The sequence below is a fragment of the Hylobates moloch genome, unplaced genomic scaffold (genome assembly GCF_009828535.3).
Source record: "Hylobates moloch isolate HMO894 unplaced genomic scaffold, HMol_V3 SCAFFOLD_18, whole genome shotgun sequence".
In the NCBI taxonomy this organism is placed as follows: domain Eukaryota; kingdom Metazoa; phylum Chordata; class Mammalia; order Primates; family Hylobatidae; genus Hylobates; species Hylobates moloch.
This window is the reverse complement of record NW_026652293.1, coordinates 32,716,998-32,741,955: the sequence shown is the minus strand read 5'-3', so window position 1 is coordinate 32,741,955 and position 24,958 is coordinate 32,716,998. Positions and strand designations below refer to the sequence as shown.

General features: G+C 37.7%; 1 protein-coding gene across 12 annotated transcripts in view; it reads left to right on the top strand.

Annotated features, from left to right (window-relative positions):
- Positions 1-24,958, top strand: part of TUT4 (terminal uridylyl transferase 4) — a 132,488-nt gene that overhangs the window by 35,829 nt on the left and 71,701 nt on the right. For 9 of the 12 annotated variants that reach the window (XM_058430352.1, XM_058430346.1, XM_058430344.1 and 6 more), the window contains 5 exons: positions 2,575-2,738; positions 9,489-9,605; positions 11,889-11,930; positions 21,956-22,133; positions 23,613-23,701. In XM_058430352.1, coding sequence (XP_058286335.1) covers positions 2,575-2,738; positions 9,489-9,605; positions 11,889-11,930; positions 21,956-22,133; positions 23,613-23,701 — 590 coding nt within the window. The remainder of the gene's footprint in view (positions 1-2,574; positions 2,739-9,488; positions 9,606-11,888; positions 11,931-21,955; positions 22,134-23,612; positions 23,702-24,958) is intronic. The other 3 variants (XM_058430350.1, XM_032137508.2, XM_032137512.2) reach the window with 1 other exon arrangement.

The following is a 24,958-nucleotide window of genomic DNA, read 5'->3' as shown; positions in this document are numbered from 1 at the left end:
TCTCCAGAACTGTGAGAAAATAAATTTCTGTTGTTTAAGCCACCCAGTCTGTAGTATTTTTTTGTGGCAGCCTGAGCTGACTATGACACCTGAATAATATTCCATTGTATGCATATGCCTCATTTTGTTTATCCATTCATCAGAAATGGGTTTTTGGATTGTTTCCACCTTTGGCTATTGTGAATATTCTGTGAACATTCATGTACAAGTTTTTGTGTGGATACAGGTTTTCAATTCTTGTTTTGTGAGAGTATTAACATGTAATGAACTATTATTTTTGGAACACAATTTAGGATGTTCTGCCTGATATTATTTTGTTTTATATGTTGATTCCAGAAAATTAAATAATTTCATATATTTCTGACTTTTAAAGAAAGGCAGCTTTCTCTAATTCTTTATGTTAGCAGAAACGATACTTTCACAAGATTTGCTGATGTTGGTTACCTTGTCACACAAGGCCAGTTATACATATGGAAAAGAGAAGAAGGTTACATTATTATATTGTCTTCTTACTATCCTTTTTCATGAAAAGTAGAAATAATACTAGGATTTCATCTTTTCTTTTACATTTCCACATTTCCATAATAAAATTGTTACTAAAAAACTAAATCATTTTTCCAAATATTAGGACGTAAGTGCAAGTTGCTTATAGTGCATCAATGTTCCTCCAACTGTAATTTAAGAAACACTTACGTAACCTAGCCATACTTCTCATGTTTGAGTCCTTTTTATAACATCCTTATCTGAGTTTGCCTTCCTAGTCTAGAAACTCCTGTGCTCTTGTGGTAGGAAATGCACCATCTCCAGAGCCATACCATTTCTTTGTTCAGAAAATTTGTGCTATCAAAAGGTAGGCTTGACTGTCAGGGTTCCTCTAGATGCCATGCAATTGGCTTTTGAGGACAGAATGGAGAGATTTGTTGATGATCTATGAGCATTTCTTTTTCAAAATACTTGTAGATACATCCAGATTCATTTATTTATTCAACATGATACAGAGCATTAGCTCGGATCTAGGCATTGTATTAAAATCTGAAGGTAAAAGTAAGACCCCGGTCATTAGCATCAAGAAATCCATCATCTAATATAGGAGACAGATAAATGAATACAAATTCCATTACTCGGTAAATGTGAGATAATAGAGGGTAATAGAACAAGAGAATGTCAGACTGGCTTATGGAAACAAGTGGTGCTTAAGCTGAATTTTGAAGGACAGGTAAATATTAATTTAATGGGGGAGTATCAGTGGAGGAGGGAGTAGCATATGTAAAGACATTGAGACTTGAAGCAGCTTTGGTGATTAATTCTAGCACATTTAATATGAAGCGAAAAGTGTCGTGACAAGATCTGAGGTTAGAGTTACAGGTAAGTTAGCTAGATTTTTTTCTTTAGGTTTTGTCTTAAATGATACCTCCTCAGAGAAGCCTTCTCTGGCTCCCATATCTAGAGTTGGTCTCCCTCTCAGTTCCTTGCTTTTTTCCTTTGTAACATTTATTACAACTTGGAATTATTCTGCTTACTGCCTTCATGAGGTCAAGGGACTGTGCGTAATATGCTAGGGAGTTAAAACTTTATTCTGGGCCAGGCACGGTGGCTCACGCTTGTAATCCCAGCACTTTGGGAGGCCGAGGCGGGCGGATCACGAGGTCAGGAGATCGAGACCACGGTGAAACCCTGTCTCTACTAAAAATACAAAAAAAATTAGCCGGGCGTGGTGGCGGGCGCCTGTAGTCCCAGCTACTCGGAGAGGCTGAGGCAGGAGAATGGCGTGAACCCAGGAGGTGGAGCTTGCAGTGAGCCGAGATTGCGCCACTGCACTCCAGCCTGGGCGACAGAGCGAGACTCCGTCTCAAAAAAAAAAAAAAAAAAAAAGAACTTTATTCTGAACTCTACAAAAGCCATTTATGTGTTTTAAGCAAGAGAATAAGGTGATTTGGTTTATATTTTTAAAATCGCGCTGGTGGGAGAACCTACTGTAGGTTAGATACATACTGCTAGATGCTGCAGATGCAAAGGTGAAAACATAGTCTATGCCTCAGAGAGATTACAATCTAGTTAGGAGGCAGAGAAGCAAAGGAAAACCATTGATGTAGTGGAGATATCCAGGAGTTCTGTGGAAGGAAAGAAGAAGGAGCCTTGTGTGGGTTTGTGGTCTGGAGTATACATATGTTGTTTTAATTGCTAGTGAATTTAGTTCAGTGACTAATCTTCTTTGAGTGGGACTCCAAACAGTTTTTTTATCAGATTGACTTCAGAGATTCTACAAGATGATTATGTTATATTAGCTTTGTATAGTTAGCTTTGTGTAATGTAAGTCTCAGTTATGTATCTCTTGATGGATAGGTTGGAAGAACAAGCTAGTCATTTGACCCATAAAGGTTTTTCTTTGTGACTTTTGATACCATGTCTATCTCTTACCTATATTTTATATATGCATACCAACTTGTATACTTTCCTAAGGAAAATATAAGGAAATAATATTTTTCTGTGTATAACTTTAATGTCTGTTTTCCACTAAAAAATTTAAAAATTTACCAGTTCTGATGATAACTGAGTGATTGCTTTCTTTTCTAGGTAAAATGAAGAATGATGAATCTAATAAAGAAAATTCTTCAGAGATGGACTATTTAGAAAATGCCACTGTGATAGATGAATCTACATTGACACCTGAGCAGAGGCTGGGGTTGAAACAAGCAGAAGAACGCTTAGAAAGAGATCACATCTTTCGACTTGAAAAAGTATACTATGTTGTTTTAGTTATTTGGGGGGAAATGTGTGTTTCATAATTGTTTTCCCCAAGTACAGCTCTTTTTATTTTTCTTTTATTCATAAGACAGGGGTAGCATTCATCTTTCCTTACTTCCCTCTTCTCTACCTTTCTTCTTCTTTCCCTCTTTTCTTCCTTGCCTCTCTTTTTCAGCAGTTACTTACTATCTGTGAGTCTGACTTCATTCATCCCAAGGGTTGGCAAAGTATGGTCTACCCCTTGTTTTTGTTTTTGAATGTGTTAAAATACACCTAGTCTCCCCACCGTTTTTGGTAAACATTTTATTGGAATATTGCCATGCCTATTTGTTTACATATTGTCTATGGCTACTTTCATGCTATGATAGGAAATTTGAGTTGAGTAGTTGTCACAGAGCTTATATGGCTTGAAAAGCATAAAATATTTAGTCTTTGCCAAAGCATAAAATGTCTATCAAAATATTTATTTGCCCCTTTATAGAAGAAGCTTGCTGACCTCTGATTTAGTCACTCATCAAATAGATACTGAGCACTTGTTTTGTGCCAGGTATTATGATAGGCACTGGGGATGTATTGGTGAAAATGGCAGTTTCTTCCCATTAGAAGTTAAAAGTCCATTCAGATAGATGGAAATAAAATAGCAAACACCATACAACACACTATACTTCTTCCTTTTTCTCTTTTCCTATATTTATTGAACATTAACTATGTAATAGGAACTATCCTAGCCATTGGTATCTTATTCCTGTGTATTAATTTCTTAACCTAGAAATACACATTCCTGGCCTCAATAAAAACACTGCTAGATTTTGAAGGAAAGAATCACGAATCACGGCCAGGCCCAGTGGCTCAAGCCTGTAATCCCAGCATTTTGGGAAGCTGAGGCAGGCAGATTGCTTGAGGTCAGGAATTCGAGACCAGCCTGACCAACATGGTGAAACCCCGTCTCTACTAAAAATACAAAAATTAGCGAGGTGTGGTAGTCGGTACCTGTAGTCCCAGCTACTTGGGAGGCTGAGGCAGGAGAATTGCTTGAACCCAGGAGGCAGAGGTTGCAGTGAGCCAAGATTGTGCCACTGCACACCAGCCTGGGCGACAGAGCAAGACTCCGTCTCAAAAAAAAAAAAAAAAAAAATCACAAATCAAACTATTAACAAATAGATACTTGCATTATTTGTAAATGTGCTTACAAGGAAATAGGTCATCATTCTTGATAAATAAGGAAAGAAATGATATGATTTTGTATAGTTTAGAAAAATGAAATTATACCTAGATTGAACAAGACAATCCTGGGTTATTATTAGAACTTACAGCAGAGTAGTCGCCACATGAAAAGAGAAAGGAATATCAAGGAGTAGAGGACCATAATACACGAGAGAGAGTTTGGGTTGTATAGTTAGTATTACAAGATCCTAGTTAAAAGGAAGTCTTTTTTGCAATTTGCTCTTTTACTTTTGTTTGTTTGTTTGTTTGTTTATTTGTTTTTGAGACAGAGTCTCGCCCTGTCGCCCAGGTTGGAGTACATTGGCATGATCTCAGCTTACTGCAACCTCCACCTCCTGGGTTCAAGCAATTCTCCTGCCTCAGCCTCTTGAGTAGCTGGTATTACAATTGTGCGCCACCATGCCTGGCTAATTCTTGCATTTTTAGTAGAGACGGGGTTTCACTATATTGGCCAGTCTGGTCTCGAATTCCTGACCTCAAGTGATCCACCCACCCTGGCCTCCCAAAGTGCTGGGATTACAGGTGGAAGCCACCGTGCCCGGCCTTTTACTTAGTTCTGTCTTTACTTAGTTCTTTCACTTTTCCTCTGGAATTAGTAAATTTCTGGATGACATCTCAACTGACCTTGGATAAATCTCTGTCACTGGAACCTGATTCTATCTCCTTATTTATAATATAATAAAGATTGACCTACCTGGTAAAATAATTCAATTCTGTTCATCTTTATTTAGTACTTAATACATAGCAGATTTTGTGCCAAAAACTTTACTTGTGTTATTTAATCCTCATAACAGCCCTATGTGCTAGGTGTTATAATTTTGTCCATTGTGAGAATAAATATTGAGTGCCTTTTATATTCCATGATCTAGTACCTGATGTTTTAAAAAACATGATTGCTTTTCTAGGAGTTCACTAGAAAAAGACACATAAGCAAATAATAGTGATAATAACAGTATTTTTTGAAAATGGTATCATAGACAAAAGTGTGACCAACTTAAGTCATGAGTATAGAGGCATCAGTTTGGAGAATGCTTTAAAAAAGGTGACATTGGAGCTGTCTCTCAAGAAATGGCTAGGAAATGACCATGTAGGTAGGAGAAGGATGGTGTAGGTAAATTGCATGTATGAAGGAAATACGAAAAGATGTATTTTCAAGAAAAATAAGCAGAGAACTGGTTGGGAAGTTACATAGGAATGAAGCAGGAAAGGTCAGTTGTTATTGAAAGAAGGAAGAAGTTAGGATGGAATAGGTATTTGATGGTAGTAGGAAAAATGGCCTGGGGTGAAAGTAAAGCTTGGAAGCATTGGAAAACATTTTATTTATTGTTCAATTTATAGTCAGTAATGTTGTAAAGTTACTGTGCCAGTACCAGTACCAGCGTAGATATTTGTAATCCCTTTCCTTTCTACCTCTTTATTTCTCATGCCCTCCAAACTTATTTTCTTTTTTTTTTTTTTTTTTTTTTTTTTTTTTTGAGACGGAGTCTCGCTCTGTCTCCCAGACTGGAGTGCAGTGGTGCAATCTCAGCTCACTGGAAGCTCCGCCTCCCGGGTTCACGCCATTCTCCTGCCTCAGCCTCTCCGAGTAGCTGGGACTACAGGCGCCCGCCACCACGCCCGGCTAATTTTTTGTATTTTTAGTAGAGACGGGGTTTCACCGTGGTCTCGATCTCCTGACCTCGTGATCCGCCCGCCTCGGCCTCCCAAAGTGCTGGGATTACAAGCGTGAGCCACCGCGCCCGGCCAAACTTATTTTCAATTCATTGTACTCTTTTTTTTTTTTTTTTTAAATGGCCTCCTGAACTTGGTACAATTCATTGTACTCTTTTTTTGTTTTGTTTTTGAGACAGGGTCTTTTTTTTTTTGAGACAGGGTCTCATTCTGGTTGCTCAGGCTGAATTGCAGTGGTTCAATAATGGCTCATTGCAGCCTTGACCTCCCAGGCTCAGGTACCTCAGCCTCCCGAGTAGCTTGGGACTACAGGCATGTGCCACCAAGCCTGCTAGTTTTTTGTATTTTTTTAGAGATGGTGTTTTGCCAGGTTGCCCATACTGGTCTCGGCCTCCCAACGTGCTGAGTTTACAGGTGTGAGCCACAGTGCTCAGGCAAATTCATTGTACATTTTTTTTTTTTTTTTGAGACAGGGTCTCATTCTATCTCCCAAGCTGGAGTGCAGTGGCGCGATCTCGGCTCATTGCAACCTCTGCCTTCCGGGTTCAAGTGATTCTCATGCCTCAGCCTCCCAGGTGGCTGGGACTACAGGCATGCGCTACTGCAACTGGCTTGTCCTCTTAACATTTTTCTTTACCAAATTTAGACACTCATTAAGAATATTCCCAGGTTTTTTTTTTTTTTTAATTTCTTCATGTCCTTTGGTTCAGTGTTTCCGTAGATTATCTAATTGAGGAGTAAAGATGTAGACTGTAGATTTTTGCTCTGTACCAAAGAAGAAATAAGTCCAAATCATTAGATCAGAAGGGTAAATTTTCCTATGGTTGAATGTTAAATATTGAGTTGGAAATACCCAGAAATCTTTGTTCTAGCTTGTTTGCAGAAAGATAAAGATTTACTAGTTGGTTTATTTAATAGTAAAATAAAATATAGTAAAAAGTGTTTAACTTTTTTTTATGTATTTTTTTCTGTGAAACTAGAAAGTTTATGATAATAGCAGTTTTGTCTGATTTGATATTGTGCCCAATACGTGCCTTGCACGAAGTGGTTGGTTGGTAATTAGACTGTGCACAGTGGTCAAGTGCGTGGATTTTGGAGTCATTGGGTCTGGCTCTGCCACTTATTGGTTGTATAACCTTGGATAAATTATTTAAATTCTTTAAACATCAGTTTACTCATCAGTAAAATGGGATTGATAACAATTGTAACACCTAGCTCATAGGACTATTATGAGGATTAAATAAGATAATACAAGTAAAGTTTTTAGCACAAGTCCTGGTATGTAGTAAGAAATAAAGATGAGCTACTTGTAGAACTGAATTATTTTAACCAGGTGGGGCAGTTTTCTATTATAAATAAGGAGATAGAATCAGGCTGCAGTGATACAGCTTTATCCAAGGTCAGTTGAGACGTCCTCCAAGGCCTTCTGACTCCTCATTCAGCGTAATACCAAGATTTTCTTGGTAGACTTGTCTTTGGTCTGCTAACATTTTACAATTGAAAAGTTTATATGATTGATTTCATGACTTCCTTGGTGACCTCGTCAGTACACAGGGCTTTAGGTATTCTGTATATATGCTTTCAACTCCTGAAAGCAACCCTTTTTACCACCTTCACCACTCTCACCTTGAACTAAGCCAACATAATCTCTTTTTTGGATTATTGAATTATGCTGTTAACTGCAATAGCCTTTTCCTGCTTCTATTCTCAATATAGAAAGCAAATGATCCTTTTAAAATATAAATTAGATCTTGTAATTCTCTGCTTATAAACCTTCAATGGCTTTCCCTCATACTTAGAATAAAAGCCAGAGTCTTCACAAGGGATTTTGTGATCTGTCCCCTATTAGCTCTCTGTTCCAGTTGTGCTAACTTTTTTGTAGTTTCTCAAATATTTTAGGTACCTTCCTGCCTCAGGGCCTTGGCATTCACTTTTCCCTCTGCTTGAAATGTGCCTTTTCAGATATCCACACAGCTTAATCCTTCACTTCCTTAAAGTTACTTTATCAATAAGGTCTTAAGTGATGTCTCTACTTTTGAAAAACAGTAACTCCCCCAACCCCAGGCATATTTGTGCATTTGTTTATTACCTGTCTCCTTACACTGTAATGTAAATTCATATAGACAGGGATTTCTATTTTATTTACTGCTCTTATCCCCAGCTCCTAGAAAAATGTTTGCTGTGTAATATGAGCTCAGAATATATTTGGCGAGTAAAGAAGTAGTTGTTTTGAAACTAAGAAGTAGCGTTTTCTTTGAGGACTTAATTCATTCTCCAATAGGAACTGATTTGACAGCATTTTTATGCTAGAGAATTGAAATAACTAGATTGAGCCAACTTTTCTTATTTACTTGTTGCCTTGGGCAAATCATTTAATCCCTGAGATTTAGTTTGCCAATAAAATGGGGAGTTCTGATAGGGTTGTTGAAAGGTTAATACTCTATAAGGGATGGCCATATTTATTTTTAGTCTGTAGAGGATCGTTGCTAAATTTGGAGCAAGTTTCTCATTTAAAAGAAATTATGTAATTTTCTGAGGTGAAAGAATGTTTTTGTCAGAAGCTGAAGCCTGTTGAATATCGTAAATCAATCTGAAATAAAAACTAAGCATTGCTAAAGTTTCAGTGTAAGGCATTAGAAACTTTTAAAATTCCACGTGTATTGTGTGTTTGTAATTTTTTATTGTGTCATCTGCGTAGAATGTTGACTTCAGATTCACGTGTACAGGAATTTAAATTCAGTGTCTTCCACTTAATACTGCTGTATCCTTGTAAAGGGTGCAGGTTCTATGGGCTTTTGTTTTCACATCTGTAAGATGAAAATAATGCCAATTTAATCGGATGATTAGGGGAATTAAAATGACAAATTGTGTATCGAACACCTAGCATAGTGCCTGGCACATAACAGGTATTCAGTAATTACTAAGTTTTATTAGTATTTTGAGAATACATACACGAAGTGTGAGTGACGTTCTGTGACTGATAGTTTAGTGTGTTAGAATTGTTATTCCCTTCAGTAGTGACCTCAAGAGGTTGTTCATTTATCCCCGTGATACTGTGACTGGAGTGTTTTTTGAACTCAACTTTTGAAATTTCTTACGTATTTGTGGCCCATTTTTTTGAAATCCTCAATTGGAGGGCAGATTTTATTTTTTTATAGTAATCAAAATGGCTGCAAGTTAAGTTTGAAATCAGTTTTGGGGAAAACATTGGAATAAGACTAAATAGCAAGACCACTTTTTTTTGTTAAGACGAAGTCTTGCTCTGTTGCCCAGGCTTGAGTGCAGTGATGCGATCTCGGCTCACTGCTGCAACCTCTGCCTCCCAGGCTGAGACAATTCTTCCACCTCAGCCACCAGAGTAGCTGAGATTACAAGCCTGCGCCACCATGCACGGCTAAATTTTGTATTTTTAGTAGAGAATGGGTTTCTCCACGTTGTCCAGGCTGGTCTTCAACTCCTGAGCTCAAGTGATCTGCCAGCCTCGTCTTCCCAAAGTGCTGGGATTACAGGCATAGCCACCACACTCGGCCCGACTGCTTTTCTTACATTGGATTCTAAAGATGATAGTAGGTGAATATTAAACATAATTTAGCATTACCATGATATTGTTAGATATTGTATTAAAGTTAGTATGTAATCTCCTATGATAACTATTTTGAAAAAGGACTACTATCTCTTTGGTATATAAGTTTATTAAAAACTATTACTTTAGAAGAAGGAAAGGATAAAGAAAAAACCTTCAGTGCTTATTTCTGTCTACTTACATAATTGTATTATTCACTTATATAGTCAATAGTTTACTCCTCTGTTTTCTGAATAAAGTGCATTTTTTAAATTTGTCTCTTCAGCGATCACCAGAGTATACCAATTGTCGGTATCTATGCAAACTTTGCTTAATTCACATTGAAAATATCCAGGGGGCTCATAAACATATAAAGGAGAAACGACATAAGAAAAATATTTTGGTAAGTTCTTTTTAAAAAATTTATTTATTTTTCAAGTTGTAAAACCATATCGAATATTTTTTATTTGTGAAACTAAAAATGAAATATTTGTCCAATATTATATTAGTAACTGAAGTGATAGCTTTGGAAGCTATTGTTGCCTTCCTTATCTGAGATAATCAGGAAGGAACCTTGTTGAGACCAGTTTGCTCATCCTGTAGAATGTTGATTCCTAAGTTTAGAGCTGTTAGGTACAATTAGTCCATCCAACTGATGTTTATTGAGTTCTTGTGTGCTAGTTCTAGGCAGTGGTGAGTAAGATAGTTGTGGTTCCTGCCCTCAGATTTTCTAAGAATTGATGAGGTCATGCGTTGAATAAAGATTTAAATATAGTGAGTCTTGTTAGAGGGGGAAGATTGTGCTAAGGAGGTGTACGAGGATATTTTACTTGATCTAGAACAGGGGAGGTTTCTCTGAGAAAGTGACATTTGAATGAAGTAGTAGTTTAAATGGCAAAAAGGTGAGTGGCCTAGAAGGGTAAGTGGGAGAGCATTTTACACAAAAAGCAGCATGAATTAAAAGTCTTTAGGCAGGAAAAGGCATGGCATATGAGTAACTTTAAGTCTAGTATGATTGGAACAAAGAGAGCTGGGAGAAAATGGTGTGATGTGAAGCTGCAGAAGTGCAGGCCATTAAGAAACTTATAAGCTTTGGTAATTTGTAATTTTTTAGTTATTTCTATTGAAATATCCCATAGACATAGACATGAATAAGAGTTCTTTTAAAAATGTATTAGTAAATTAGCTATTTAATTTTTTCTTTTTAAAGTTACAACAGCAATAATAATACTGTGTAACCTCTTACTTATCTCTAAGTCTTAGCTCATATATCTTCTTTAAGAAATATTCTGCCTGACCCTCTCAGCAAGTCTGGGTTGGATACTCCTTCTCTGTGCCCCCATAACAACTTTCACATATTTTGATCAGAAAATCTAACACATTGTATTCTGGCTGTCTACCTTCTCTTCCCTTCTAGACTTCAGTATGCAGTGTTCTAGAAGGCATATTTAGTTATTTTTGTTTCTGAGTTGCTTAGGACAGTGTCTGACAACAGTAGGTGCTCAACATAGTTTTCTTGAAAAAAATAAATGAACTGAAGCAGATAGAACAGGGACAAGGGAATAGTTTAGGTGATAATAATTAGGAATTTTCCAGAAATGTCAGAAGATGCCTATCATTAGTTCCAGGAAGCTCAGGCTTGCAAGCAAGAAACCTTTTTTTTTTTTTTTAGGAGACAGAGTCTCACTCTGTCTTCCAGGCTGGAGTTCAGTGGCGTAATCTTGGCTCACTGTAACCTCTGCCTCCCAGGTTTAAGCGATTACCCTGCCTTAGCCTCCCAGGTAGCTAGGATTACAGGCATACCATGTCTGGCTGATTTTTGTATTTTTATTTTTATTTATTTATTTTTTTTCATAATTGAGATTTTATTGGTTGAGGATCAGTGCAGACATTTCAATTTGTACACAAATCTTAACATAGGTAACGAAATTCTAAAAAGCCATGTATTGTAATTCTTTTTTAAAGTTATTCCAGTGACTTTCCAGCTTAAAATTTGGAAGCAAATTTTCCTTAAGAGGCTATCAAGTACCGGTATCTTCACATGTTGGTCAGCTGTTACATACAGCCCACCAGTTCACAACTCAATAGCACGTAAACTACATATTCAAATTTGTAATCTTTCACGGCACAGTAACAAAGTTACTAGGAAAACAGGACTACCACAACCAAAGATGTTACAGAGTGCACATAATTCTGACAGGGAGAGCCATGATCAAAGAGTGGTTTTCTTTAGGAAACAATTCTACTAAAAAACAACATGGGAATAGAAGTAATTTAAAATGTTCAAGACATTAAATGCGGGACTGACTCCATATTGCCATTTAATATGCTTTGTATTATAGGATATAAAAACTAACTCCCCATCTATAGAATGGTAAGCTGACATCCAAGACAGCCAGAGCCTCCCATAATTCAACATCCCACACTATTTTCTGGTTGTACCAAAAAATAAACAACCAGCAAATGATTTCACCTCTTAAAAAAAAGCATTTACACTTAAAAAATGGGATGAGGTGGGATTCCCTCCTTCTTAAAAATGTTTCTAGAGCTACTAAAAAACTTGCATTTACAAAATAGTTGATAAAAATATTCCTCTGGATTGTGCAAGAAGGGAGACAGGGACCACTGATAAGACATGGTATATGGTATTAATCAGACTTGGCTTCTTTCTCTCCTGCTTCATCAGAGGCTGGACTCTCCTCAGTTTTCATTTCCCCGTTTTCTGCAGGTAAATCTTCTTTAGTTTCTTGGTTAACCACTTCGGACTGTTTTCCCTTTGCTCCCCTTTTCCCTTTTGTTTGCACTTTTTTGTCTGAAGATTTATCCTTCGCTGCTGCCTTTTTCGGATTTGCTTCCACTTTTGCAGGAGGTTTAGCTGACAACCGCGCCGATCTCCTCTTGGGCTCTTCCTTGGCGGCGCCTTTGGCGGAACTGACCTTCCTCTTGGGCATCCTGGCGGCGGGGAAGGCACGTGTTGGGTGCCTGCGGGTCGCGGCCCGCCGAGAGGCTTCGCGAAACTGGGCTGCCTGGCCGCTGCCACTCCTCCCGCCGCCCGAGCTGCTCGATTTTTGTATTTTTAATAGAGACGGGGTTTCACCTGGGCAAGCAAGAAACTTAAAAAGAAAATCATACCTAGGCTGGGTGCAGTGGCTAAGGTTTGTAATCCCAGCACTTTGGGAGGCTGAGGCAGGTGAATTGCTTGAGCCCAGGAGTTTGAGACCAGCCTGGGCAACGTGGCAAAACCCTGTTTCTACTAAAAATACATAAAAATTAGCTGGGCATGGTGGCATGTGCCTGTAATCCCAGCTTCTTGGGAGGCTGAGGTATGAGAATTGTTTGAACTCATGAGGTGGAGGCTGCAGTGAGCCAAGATCACACCACTTCACTTTAGTCTGGGCAAGGGAGCGAGACTCTATCACAAAAAAAAAAAAAAAAAAAAGGAAAACTATACCTATACACATTACAGATTGAGTATACCTTATCCTAAATGCTTGGGACCAAAGTATTTTGGATTTTTTCAGATTTTGGAATATTTGCATTATACTTTAATGAGCATTTCCTTTGAGCATCATGTTGGTGTTCAAAAAGTTTCGGATTTTGAAGCATTTCACATTTTGGATTTTCAGATTAGGGATGCTCAGCCCATATAGGGAAACTTTAGAACATTACAGAAACGAACAAAAAGAAAGTAAACTTGAATGCAGCCATATAGGACTTATACTTTTGGTGAAGTTAGAGTAACAGTGGATTTACTTTTCCCTTGAAATGACAAAAAAAAAAAAAATACAGAAATATGAAGCAGTGGTTTTCAGGCGACAAAGGAGAGTCAATGAATGAAAAACAAATGGCCTGAGCCCAATGTTGGCTCCAGCTTGAGAGTTTCTAGGTTGCACCAAAGGGAAGGGAACCCAGTGGACTCTCACAGTTGAAGAGAGGGACCTTAGAGTGCACTAAGTCCAAGATAGCTAGAATTCACAGGACAGTGTAACTAAAATGAGAAAACTGCACAAAAAGAAATCCAGAGAACTGTGGATGATCCTCTTCAAGTATTCAGCACAATGCTGTTTGGTGCATGCATATGAAAAAGCTTCTTGAACCCAGGGAAAGAACTGTCAGAGGAAATTAGACCAGTGATTGGTGCTCACACAGGACTTCTTCCTGTCCAGACTGGAAAGCCTCATGCTTCATGGGACACTGGATAGAGTACTCAGAAGACTCTTGTTTCAGTAGTGGGGATATTTAGCCCTAAATTAAATGTGGTCTGGTCCTACATAAAATATTTTAAAGGCAAGATTCAAAATGATAAATGGTTTCCAAGTGTTTAATGTCATTACAGAACAAAGCTTAGGAATGTTACAGAAATACAAAAATACTCATCACTGAAAAAAGTTCACATAATGTGGCATTTAGTCAAAGATTATCAGGCATGCAAAGAGGCAGGAAAATACAAATCATGATGAAGAGAAAAGTCAGCTATAATAACTGACCTTGAACTGACGCCTTTGTTAGGATTAGCAGAGGACAGTAAGACAGTTAATATAACTGTATTCTTGATGTTCCAGAGATGGAGTAGAGACATGGAAAATATAAAAAAGATATGAACAGGACCTTTAGAAATGAAAACTACAGCATCTAAGATTAAAACTATATTGGGTAGGAATAATAGTACATCAAACATTGCAAAAGAAAAGGTTAGTGAACTCTTGAAGATATAGCAGTGGAAACCACCAGAGCGAAACACAGAAAGAAAAAATTAAACAGAAAGAAAAAAGAAAAAAGTCAATGAGCTCTGGGATAATTGATCAATATACATGTACTTGTTCTATACAGATTTTTCCAGAACACTGAAGAGGAGAAATACTTCTATTAAAAATAGAACTACAGTATGATCCAGTAATTTCACTTCTGGGTATATACGTAAAAGAATTGAAAGCAGGGTTTCAAAGAGATATTTATACACCCAGGTTCATGGCAACGTTATTCACAATAGCTAGTATGTGGAAGCAATTCAGATATCCATTGATGGATGAATAGATAAGCAAAATGTGCGGTAGTCATACAATGGAATATTACTCAGCCTTAAAAAGGATGGAAATTCTGCAATATGCAACAACATGGATGAACCTTGGGAAATTATGCTAAGTTAAATAAGCCTTTTAGAAAACGAAAAATAGTGTATGATTCCACTTATATGAGGTTTTTAGAGTAATCAGAATCAGAGATACAATAGTGCTTGCCATAGGCTTGGAGGAGGGGGAAATGGGGAGTTATTGCTTGATAGATAGTTTTGATTTTGCATTTGTGTTCTGTGTTAGAGTATTTGGATTTGATTTTGAGCATTATGGAGTTTAATAACATGTTTGTTTTTTTTTGAAATAGAGTCTTGCTCTATTGCCCAGACTGAAGTGCAGTGGCGCTTTCTCATCTCACTGCAACCTCCGCCTCCTGGGTTCAAGCAGTTCTTCTGCCTCAGCCTCCCGAGTAGCTGGGATTACAAGTGCATGCCACCATGCCTGGCCAATTTTTGTATTTTTAGTAGAGACGGGGTTTCACCATGTTGGCCAGGCTGATCTCAAACTTCTGACCTCATGATCCGCCCACCTCAGCCTCCCAAAGTGCTGGGATTACAGGTGTGAAACACTGCGCCTGGCGATAGCATGTATTTCTGCAAGGTCACTCACCCTGGCCTCTGTGAAAGAAGCCTGAGAAGGGTCTGTTTGGGGAGACCAGTTAGCCTTTCATAATAATCTAATTAAGCTGTGATGAACACTGACCTGAAGTAGTAGTTAGTGAGAATGGAGTTGAGTTTTAAGAGAGATTCAGGATGTAGAATTGTGGGAGTAGAGGCCTAGGATATCTTGAATGATCATAAGATAGCTGATTTGAGATGTTATCATAGATTGTGGTGCCATTTACTTAGCAGAAATAAAAAATGTTTCATAACATTCTGAGTTTGAGACACTTACGGAACATTTCAAGTAGAGATGTCCCACAGTCATTTGAATATAAGGATCTGGAACTTATATTAGCAGTTGGAGATTAAGGTTTGGTAAACTTCAGCAGTTGAAATCATAGTTGTGGATGAGGTCACCAAATGAATAAGGACAGAATGTCACGGAATACAAACATTTAAGGGACTAGTAGAGGAAGAACAGTGAATAGATTGGTGAATGAGTAGAATAATAGGAAAAGTAGAGAGAGAAAGGTGTTAGAGAAGCTAAAAGAAAGTTTCAAGATGTTAGTTGAAAATGTGATAATATAGATGAAAATAATCTAAAAGCTTAAAAATGTCTGATTTGGTGCCTGTAGTCTCAGCTACTCAGGATGCTGAGGTGGGACGATTGCTTGAGCCCAGGGGTTTGGGTCCATACTGGGCCATGTAGCAAAATCCTGTCAATTAAAAAATAAATAAAAATTTAAAATGTCAGATTTGGCAACTAAGGAGGTTTTGATAATCCTGAGAAGAACAGCTTCTGCTTTAGAACTAAAAAAGACATAGTTTTGAGTGAGAAGGGATAAGGAAATAAAAGGAGAGTAGACTCAACTTTCAGGAAACTTAATTGTGCAGAAAAGAAAGGAAGATTGGTAGTAGCTAGGGTGGCACACAGTTTTTTTTTTTCTTTTAATTTGGCAGAGTAAAATTCTCATCACAGTTTTAATTTTTTAATTTAAATAATCGTTTAATCTTTCTTTCCCAGCTCCATGAGGGCTGGGAATATATGCATTATTTTTTTCCCATCTTAGCACAGTACCTGGCATATAGTTGTTCCATAAATATTTGTTGATTAATGATTTAAATGGAGTGGAAAGAGCATACGTGTTGGAGTTAGAACTAGATTTAATTCTCAGTTCCACCTTGTAGTTGTAGGACGATATTTAACATCTGTAAGCCTCAGTATTCTTATGTATAAAATGGTTTTGGTAGTATCTATCTGGGGAGTGATATTGTGAGAATTAAATGACATAACATCTGTAAAGCACTTGGCAAGGTGCCAGGTCCATAGTAGGTACTCAATAAATGATAGTTGTTGCTGTTCTTAATGTGCTGGGCTTGGTGGCTCACACCTGTAATCCTAGTACTTTGGGAGGCTGAGGAAGGTGGATCTCCTGAGCTCGGGAGTTTGAGACCAGCCTGGGCAACATAGTGAAACCCCGTCTCTACCAAAAATACAAAAAATTAGCTGGGCGTGGTGGCACGTGCCTGTGATCCCAGCTACTTGAGAGGCTTAGGTGGAGGAGCACTTGTATCTGGGAGGTGGAGATTGCAGTGAGCAGAGATTACTCAATTGCACGCCAACCTGAGTGGCAGAGTGAGATCCCGTCTCAAAAAAAAAAAAAAAAAAAAAAAAAAGGCTAAGAGGGCTTACTTAATGAAAACACAGACTAGTAGATTGTGTAATGTTTAAAATAAGGAGAAGGAGATTATTACTGAGTAGGTAAAGAAGGATGGAATTCAGAGCACAGGTGATAGTATTGATCACGATTTAAATGGAGCATTTCATTATGTTGGAAAAGAAAGATATTAAGAAGGGTTCGCTGAATATTTGACTTTTAAGCTATACCTTGAAGGATGATTAGTTTTACCAGGTGGATACACATAGGGGACAAAATGATTTAAAGGCATGGAGGCCCAATGGCACATAGAGTATTTGGAGACTGGTGACTGTTTAAATGTGGATGTCTGTCAAAAATATTGGAGAGGGTGGAGGGAATGGTTGGAGGAAGGCCTAGAAATGCAAATTGAGACCAAAATGCTTTATATTCCATGTTGAGAAGATGTTGCATTGTCTTATTGGCACATTGAAGGTTTTTTTTTTTGAAATTTTTTATTGTGGTAAAATATATATAAGATAAAATTTACCATTTTAACCATTTTTAAGTGTACAGTTTAGTGACATTAAGTACGTTTACATTGTTTTTCAATCATCTCCACTGTCTACCTTCATTCAGAACTTTTTCATCATTCTATACTGAAACTCTGTATCCATTAAGCAATAACTCCCCATTCGCCTCTCCCTGCAGCCCCTAGTAACCACCATTCTATTTTCTGTTTCTATTTGCTTGTCTATAATAGGTACCCCATATAAATGGAATCATACATTATTTATCCTTCAGTGTTATTTCACTTAGCATGTCTTCAGGTCAACCGTGTTGTAGCATCTATCAGAATGTCTTTCCTTTTTGAGGTTGAATAATATTCCATCGTATCTATATGCCATGTTTTGTGAATCATTTCATCCATGGATAGACATTTGGGTTGTTTCCACCATTTGGCTGTTGTGAATAATGTTGCTGTGAACATCGATGTACAAATACCTATTTGAGTTCCTTTTTTCATTTATTTTTTGTATATACCCGGAATTGGAATTGCTGGGTCAAATGGTAAATCCATGTTTAGTTTTTTGGGATTGTCATGCTGTTTTCCACAGTGGCTACATCATTGTACATCTTTACCAGCAATGCACAAGGGTTCCAATTTCTCCACATTCACACCAACTCTTGTTTTCTGCCCCCCATCCCCCCCACCCTCATAATAGCAATCCTGATGGATATGAAGTGGTATTTCATTGTGCTTTTGATTTGCATTTCTCTAATGATTAGTGATATTTAGCATCTTTTCATGTACTTATTTGGCATTTGTATATCTTTGGAGAAATGTCTATTCAAATCCTTTGTTCACTTTTGAATTGGGTTGTTTGTTTTCTTATTGTTGAGTTTAAGGGATTATTTATATATTCTAGATATTAATCCCTTATCAGATACATGATTGCAAATATGTTCTTCCATTTTGTGGGTTGTCTTTTTACTCTGTCAATAGTGTCTTTTGATGAACAGAAGTTCTAAATTTCGTCCAGTCTAATTTATCTGCTTTTACTTTTGTTGCCTATGTCTTTTGTGTCATATTCAAGAAATCATTGCCAAATCCAATGTCATGAAACTTTTCCCTTCTGTTTTTTTCTAGGAGTTTTATGATTTCACATTTCTTAGTTATGGTTTTATAGCTATAAGTGTAGGTTTTAGTATCTTTCTTTTCTTTTTTTTGTTTTTGAAATGAGGTCTCTCTTTGTTGCCCAGGCTGGAGTACAGTCATGGCTCACTGTAGCCTCTACCTCCTGCGCTCAAGTGATCCTCCTGCCTCAGCCTTCCAAGTAGCTGGGACCACAAGCATGTGCCACCATGCCCAGCTAATTTTTTATTTATTTTTATTTTTTTGAGACAGAATTTCATTCTTGTTGCCCAGGCTGGAGTGCAGTGGCACAATCTCGGCTCATTGCAACCTCTGCCTCCTGAGTTCAAGCAGTTCTCCTGCCTCAATCTCCCAAGTAGCTGGGATTACAGGCATCTGTCACCATGCCCGGCTAATTTCTTGTATTTATGAGAGACGGAGTTTCACCATGTTGGTCAGGCTGGTCTTGAATTCCTGAACTCAGGTGATCCACCCGCCTCAGCCTCCCAAAGTGCTGGGATTACAGGCGTGAGCCACCGTGCCTGGCCTAATTTTTTATTTTTGTAGAGATGGAGTCTCAACTATGTTGCCCAGGCTAATCTCAAATTCCTTGGCTTCAGCAATCCTCCTGCCTTGGCCTCCCAAAGTATTACAACTGTGAGCCACTATACCTGGCCTAGTTTTAGTTTCTGACATTTAGAACTTTGATCCATTTTGAGTTAATTTTTGTGTATGATCTAAGGTCAGAGTCCAGCTTCATTCTTTTACATGTAGATATTCAGTTTTCCCAGCAACATTTGTTGAAAAAACTATCCTTTCCCTGTTGAGTGCTCTTGGCACCCTTGTCAAAAATAATTAGACCATACATGCCAGGGTTTATTTCTGGGCTCTCTGTTCTTTTTTTTTTGAGCAGAGTCTAGCTCTGTTGCCCAGGCTGGAGTGTAGTGGCATGATTTCAGCTCACTGCAACCTCCACCTCCCTGGTTCAAGCAATTCTCCTGCCTCAGCCTCCCAAGTAGCTGGGATTACAGACAGGCATGCACCACCGCACCCAGCTAATATATATATATATTTATGTATTTTTGTTTTTTTAGTAGAGACAGGGTTTCATCATGTTGGCCAGGCTGGTCTTAAACTCCTGACCTCAAGTGATCCGCCCACCTCTGCCTCCCAAAGTGCTTATAGGCGTGAGCCACCACGCCTGGCCTGGGCTCTCTGTTTGATTCCATTGGTCTATATGTCTGTCTGTATTTTTATTTTATTTTTTTGAAGCAAGGTCTTGTTTGTCACTCAAGCTGGAGTGCAGTGGTGCAATCTCAGCTCACTGCAACCTCCACCTCCGGGGCTCAAGCCATCCTCACCTCAGCCTCCTGAGTAGGTGGGACTGCAGGCAGGCACCACCATGCCAGGCTAATTTTTGTATTTTTTGTAGAAACGGGGTTTCACCATGTTGCCTAGGCAGGTCTCAAACTCTTGGGCTCAAGTGATCCTCCCACTTCAGCCTCCCAGAGTGCTAGGATTACTGGCATGAGCCACTGTGCCCAGCCATGTCTGTCTTTATGCTAGTACACATACTGTTTTGTTTTGTTTTGTTTTGTTTTGTGTTTTGAGATAGAGTCTTGCTCTGTTGCCCAGGCTGGAGTACAATGGCACGATCTCGGCTCACTGTAACCTCTGCCTCTGGGTTCAAGCAGTTCTCCTGTCTCAGCCTCCTGAGTAGCTGGGATTACCATTGTGTGCCACCATGCCCGGCTAATTTTTGTATTTTTAGTAGAGATGGGGTTTCTCCATGTCGGCCTGTCTGGTCTCGAACTCCTGACCTCAAGCAATCTGCCTGCCTCGCCTTCCCAAGTTGCTGGAATTACAGCTGTGGGCTACCTGGCCTGGCCATGTTGTTTTGATTACTATAGCTTTGTAGTACGTTTTGCAGCCAGTAAGTGTGACTCCTCCAGCTTTGTTCTTTGTCAGGATCGTTTTGGCTATTTGGGGTCCTTTGAGAGTCCTTGTAAATTTAGGATTGATCTTTATATTTCTGTGAAAAATGTCATATATATATATATATATATGTATAGATATATATAAATTTTTTTTTTTTTTTAGATGGAGTCTTGCTCTGTCACCCAGGCTGGAGTGCAGTGGTGTGATCTTGACTCACTGCAACCTCCGCCTCTGAGGTTGAAATGATTCTCCTGCCTCAGCCTCCCAAGTGGCTGGGATTACAAGTGCCTGCTACTATGCCCACCTAATTTTTGTATTTCTATTAGAGACAGGGTTACACCATGTTGGCCAGGGTTGTCTGCATCTCCTGACCTTAAGTGATATGCCTGCCTTGGCCTTCCAAAGTGGTGGGATTACACATGTGAGCCGCTGCATCTGGCCTTTTATCATTTTTTCATTAAGTCTGTTGCTATTAGTTCTTTGGATGGATCCTCAGTGAAACGGCTGGGCGCAGTGGCTCACACCTGTAATCCCAGCACTTTGGGAGGCCGAGGTTGGCGGATCACGAGGTCAGGAGATTGAGACCATCCTGGCTAACACAGTGAAACCCCATCTCTACTAAAAATACAGAAAATTAGCCGGGCAAGGTGGCGGGCACCTGTAGTCTCAGCTACTCGGGAGGCTGAGGCAGGAGAATGGTGTGAACCCGGGAGGCGGAGCTTGCAGTGAGCCGAGATCGTGCCACTGCACTCCAGCCTGGGTGACAGCGAGACTCTGTCTCAAAAAAAAAAAAGAAAAAAAAGAAAATAGTACTGAAACTTAGATGCTCATCTAAGACTTAGATTATAATTAAGAATTGCAGAAATGATCACAGAGACTTAGAAAAATGAGTTTGACTTACCCCTCATGTTTGATAATTCCATACCTGAGGTAAGTTTTACTTAGGTTAAGTCTGAATATGGTAACAATTAGTGAAAATAGGAATGGACCAAAGTCTTTAATATATTTGATTGGGTGGGGAAACCAACTAGCTTTGGCTATTATATCTGATAGGAGCGTCATGTTTCAAAAGATAAGAGATGGTTTCTTGAGTGAAAAATGTTAATAGAAAATGCCTGTGTGGGGAGGGGATGTGTTAATAATACTAAATAAAAGAGAATGATTGTGGCTCAGTTGTGTTAAAGAATGAAGGAGATAGTAGGATATGAAATTGTGGGTTATTTTCTTCTTTGTATTTTCCTGTGTTTTATGTAGCTTTTGTAATTAACATTTTTTAAATCAGAAAATACATTAATTTATAAAAGTCATTGCATATATATAGCAAAGTGTCTTTTTACCTCCTAGATTTAAATTGGCTTTAAAACTTTTAGCAGAATAGAGGTTTTTTGAACATTTTGCATAGCGTTGGATAAAATCACAAAGAGAAATCACTGGTAAATAGTAGGCAGAAAGTTTTCCTGTGACCATTTAACTTGATACTGTATATACTGATTAGATAGGATTCAAGACTTTTCTGCTACATCTAAGACAATCTGCCTTGGTGCAACAAAATCATCAAGTAAGTATTGTACTTAAGGTACCTTGGCTTTAATGTAGCATTTCAGAATTTATGCAGACAGTACAGTGGAACAAATTTTTAAAAACTTAGTAGCATCCCCTCCCCATTCCCCACAGTACCTCTCATTCTCAAAACCCTGCTTCCCAAAGGCAGAAGTCTCTCTTTCGTTCACTTCCATATTGTAGGTATCTGGTAGATGGAAGGTGAATATTTGTTGAGTTAGTTTATTTCTGTCTTTCCCTGCTAAATATAAGGACACTAAAATAGAAACCTTTTTTGTTTTTATTGTTGTGAATCATTACATTAATAGGAAAAACAAGAAGAAAGTGAGCTTCGTTCTCTGCCACCTCCTTCCCCTGCCCACTTGGCTGCTTTAAGTGTTGCAGTCATTGAATTAGCAAAAGAACATGGAATAACAGATGATGACCTCAGAGTCCGTGAGGAAATTGTGGAGGAAATGTCAAAGGTTATAACGACATTTTTACCAGGTAGAAATACATTTCATATTTGATTTTGAAAATCACAAAACTCTTCCCTTGCTCCTCTTGAACTAGGGTACATTTCTTAATGTTTTTCTTCCCTTTTCTCCTTAAAAGTAGATAAATTTTATTGTTTTATGAATGAATTTTTGAGGGAAATATTTCACACAAGGAAATTGAGAATTATGGCACAGCACACTTTTGTACTAAGAAAAAAAGATTTTAAAAATGCCAGATGTAGAATTATTTCTTAGCAGTCAAATATTTTAGTTTTTCAATATCACTGATTTCTGAGTGGACTATTTTGTTATATTATTTTCAGTATAAACATTTCATCCAGTCACTGAACTAAATTTCTGTTGCCTGATGGTGGGGAAAAATTAATTTACTTTAATAGGGCCTTTAGAAAAAGGTCCTTGTTTGGTACAAGGGAGTGTCAGATTTATTTTAGATATTTATGTATGGACTATTTGCTTAACCCATACCTTTTTTGCCTCAGTATAGGATTAAAGTAAATGTATCTGACATAAGACTTATTTCTTCCCACCAAAGAGATTTTGGAAAGTTGATAAATTATACTTTCATATAGATCCATTTTGAGATTTATAAGAAAGAATATAAAATTGAAATTTAAAAATGGAATTTTCGAAGTATTTATATAATAATATGGCTTTCTACCTAAAATACATTGAATCCTTAAGTTACATGTAAAAATTATTTACTATGATAAGAAAAGGAGTGAAATTTTTATGGGTTTAGTGACTTGAATGACTTTCAGACATTTTATGAACTTGAAAAGTAGACTTTTTTATATATAACTGAGGATGAAGTTAAACTTTCTAAGAAACTAAATCTGCCTGATCTGTCTCAATCATACTATTTTCAAATTGGCCTCTGGTGAGATCCTTTTAACATTTGCTGTATTATGATTTTTGGAATAACATGTTTCATAGTCTGGGAAAGCTGTAAGTAGTGTGTTATTGCTTTTTTTTTTTCTATAAACTTGAGAACCACAGTGTTTTGGGTTTTAGGTTTACAGAATTAACTGACTTGGCTTCACTTCGTATTTTATAAAAGCATTGGCATTGAATGTTTATGATCCTTTCCCCAAAGTGCTCTTACATAAATATTTAAGAATAAATGTAGTTTGTGACAGTAGCCATAGCTAAGTTGGTACATTAGTTACTGTTATATATTGAATGCTAAACATATTCTCAGTCATTTCTAAATGAACTATTACTAAAATTTTGTTTAAACACTAAGCTTCTATGAGTAGTTTCTCTCTCCCTTCTCTGTGCCTACACTCCATAACTGGGAACCATTTTTTTATTTTATAGATCAGTTAGAAAGGGTGTCCTTCTTGTATAATTGTCTTACTAGAAATGGAAGACGTAGAACTGAAGTGTGTGAAATTTTCCTGTCGCTGTTTTTTTACATCTCTCATATTTGCATGCTATTTCATGCTTTGATGTTTTTCCTTTATTCCAGAATGTTCACTTAGGTTGTATGGCTCATCTCTGACTAGATTTGCTCTGAAAAGTAGTGATGTTAATATAGATATAAAATTTCCTCCCAAGGTAAGTAATTAGAATGTTACCTGTGTGATTCTTAACTAGTACTTAGTAATTTTTATGGATTATCTTTGTAGAGAAAGGATAGGGGAATATAAAACTCTGGTTTGTATAGTGTTACCATCATGACTAAACAGTGCTTTTGGAAATTACTATTAGATTTCAGACAAAGGCAGGATAAAAGAAATAAGGGACAAGGGCAAAAGGAAGCAGAAGAGGAAAGCTGGAAAAAGGAAAAATGTTTATATTTGAACATGTTGAATAGTTAATACTTCTGGTAAGCAGTATAGAAGGTGGGAAGAGTTTTGAAATCAGATACCTAGATTCAGATCTTCTCTGTGATAAGCAAGTTGCTTGAACTTTTTGAGCTTCAGTTTTCTCATTTCCAAAACAGGAATAATAATTTTTATATTAAATGAGATAATATTAATATATGTCGGGTGTTTTAATATAGTATCTGGTGCATATGGGTATTTTAATAAGTAGTACCTAGAATCATTAGAACAATATCGATATTGTTCTAATATTGTTGTCAGTATTAGAACAATATTGTTTAGCACTGCTGACATTCTTTATTGACATATCAATCTTAAAATAAGTCAATATTTTATGTTTTAAATTGAATTGAATAATATGTTTACGTTCAGGGAGGTTTGATTTGGGTGAAAATTTGGTGTTTTTAGGGTGATACATTTACTTTATAATTAATGTATGGTTATTAAATATTTTTGTTGTTTGTTTTCTGAGACAGAGCCTCACTTTGTTGCCCAGGCTGGAGTGCAGTGAGGCAATGTTGCCTCACTGCACCCTCCACCTCCTGGGTTCAAGCGATTCTCCTGTCTCAGCCTCCTGAGTAGCTGGGATTACAGGTGTATGCCACCATGCCCAACTAATTTTTGTATTTTTAGTAGCAATGGGGTTTCACCACGTTGGTCAGGCTGGTCTTGAACTCCTGACCTCAGATGATCTGCCTGCCTCGGCCTCCCAATGTGCTGGGATTACAGATGTGAGCCACCGCACCTGGCCTAAATATTCTTAAATAGCAAAAAACACTTTAAACATTTGACAAGCTTGTTACATAAAATAGTATTTTATTCTAAGCCTTTTGACTAAGCTGCCAGTTGTCTATATCCCTTAAAGTTTTTATCTCAACAATTTCTTTTTCACAGTCATCTGGTCATTTCTTTTTTGTTTTGATGGGAAATTCCAGAACCTTTTCTTGCTTTAAGAAACCATTAATTCTAAGAGTGTTTCTGGAATAAT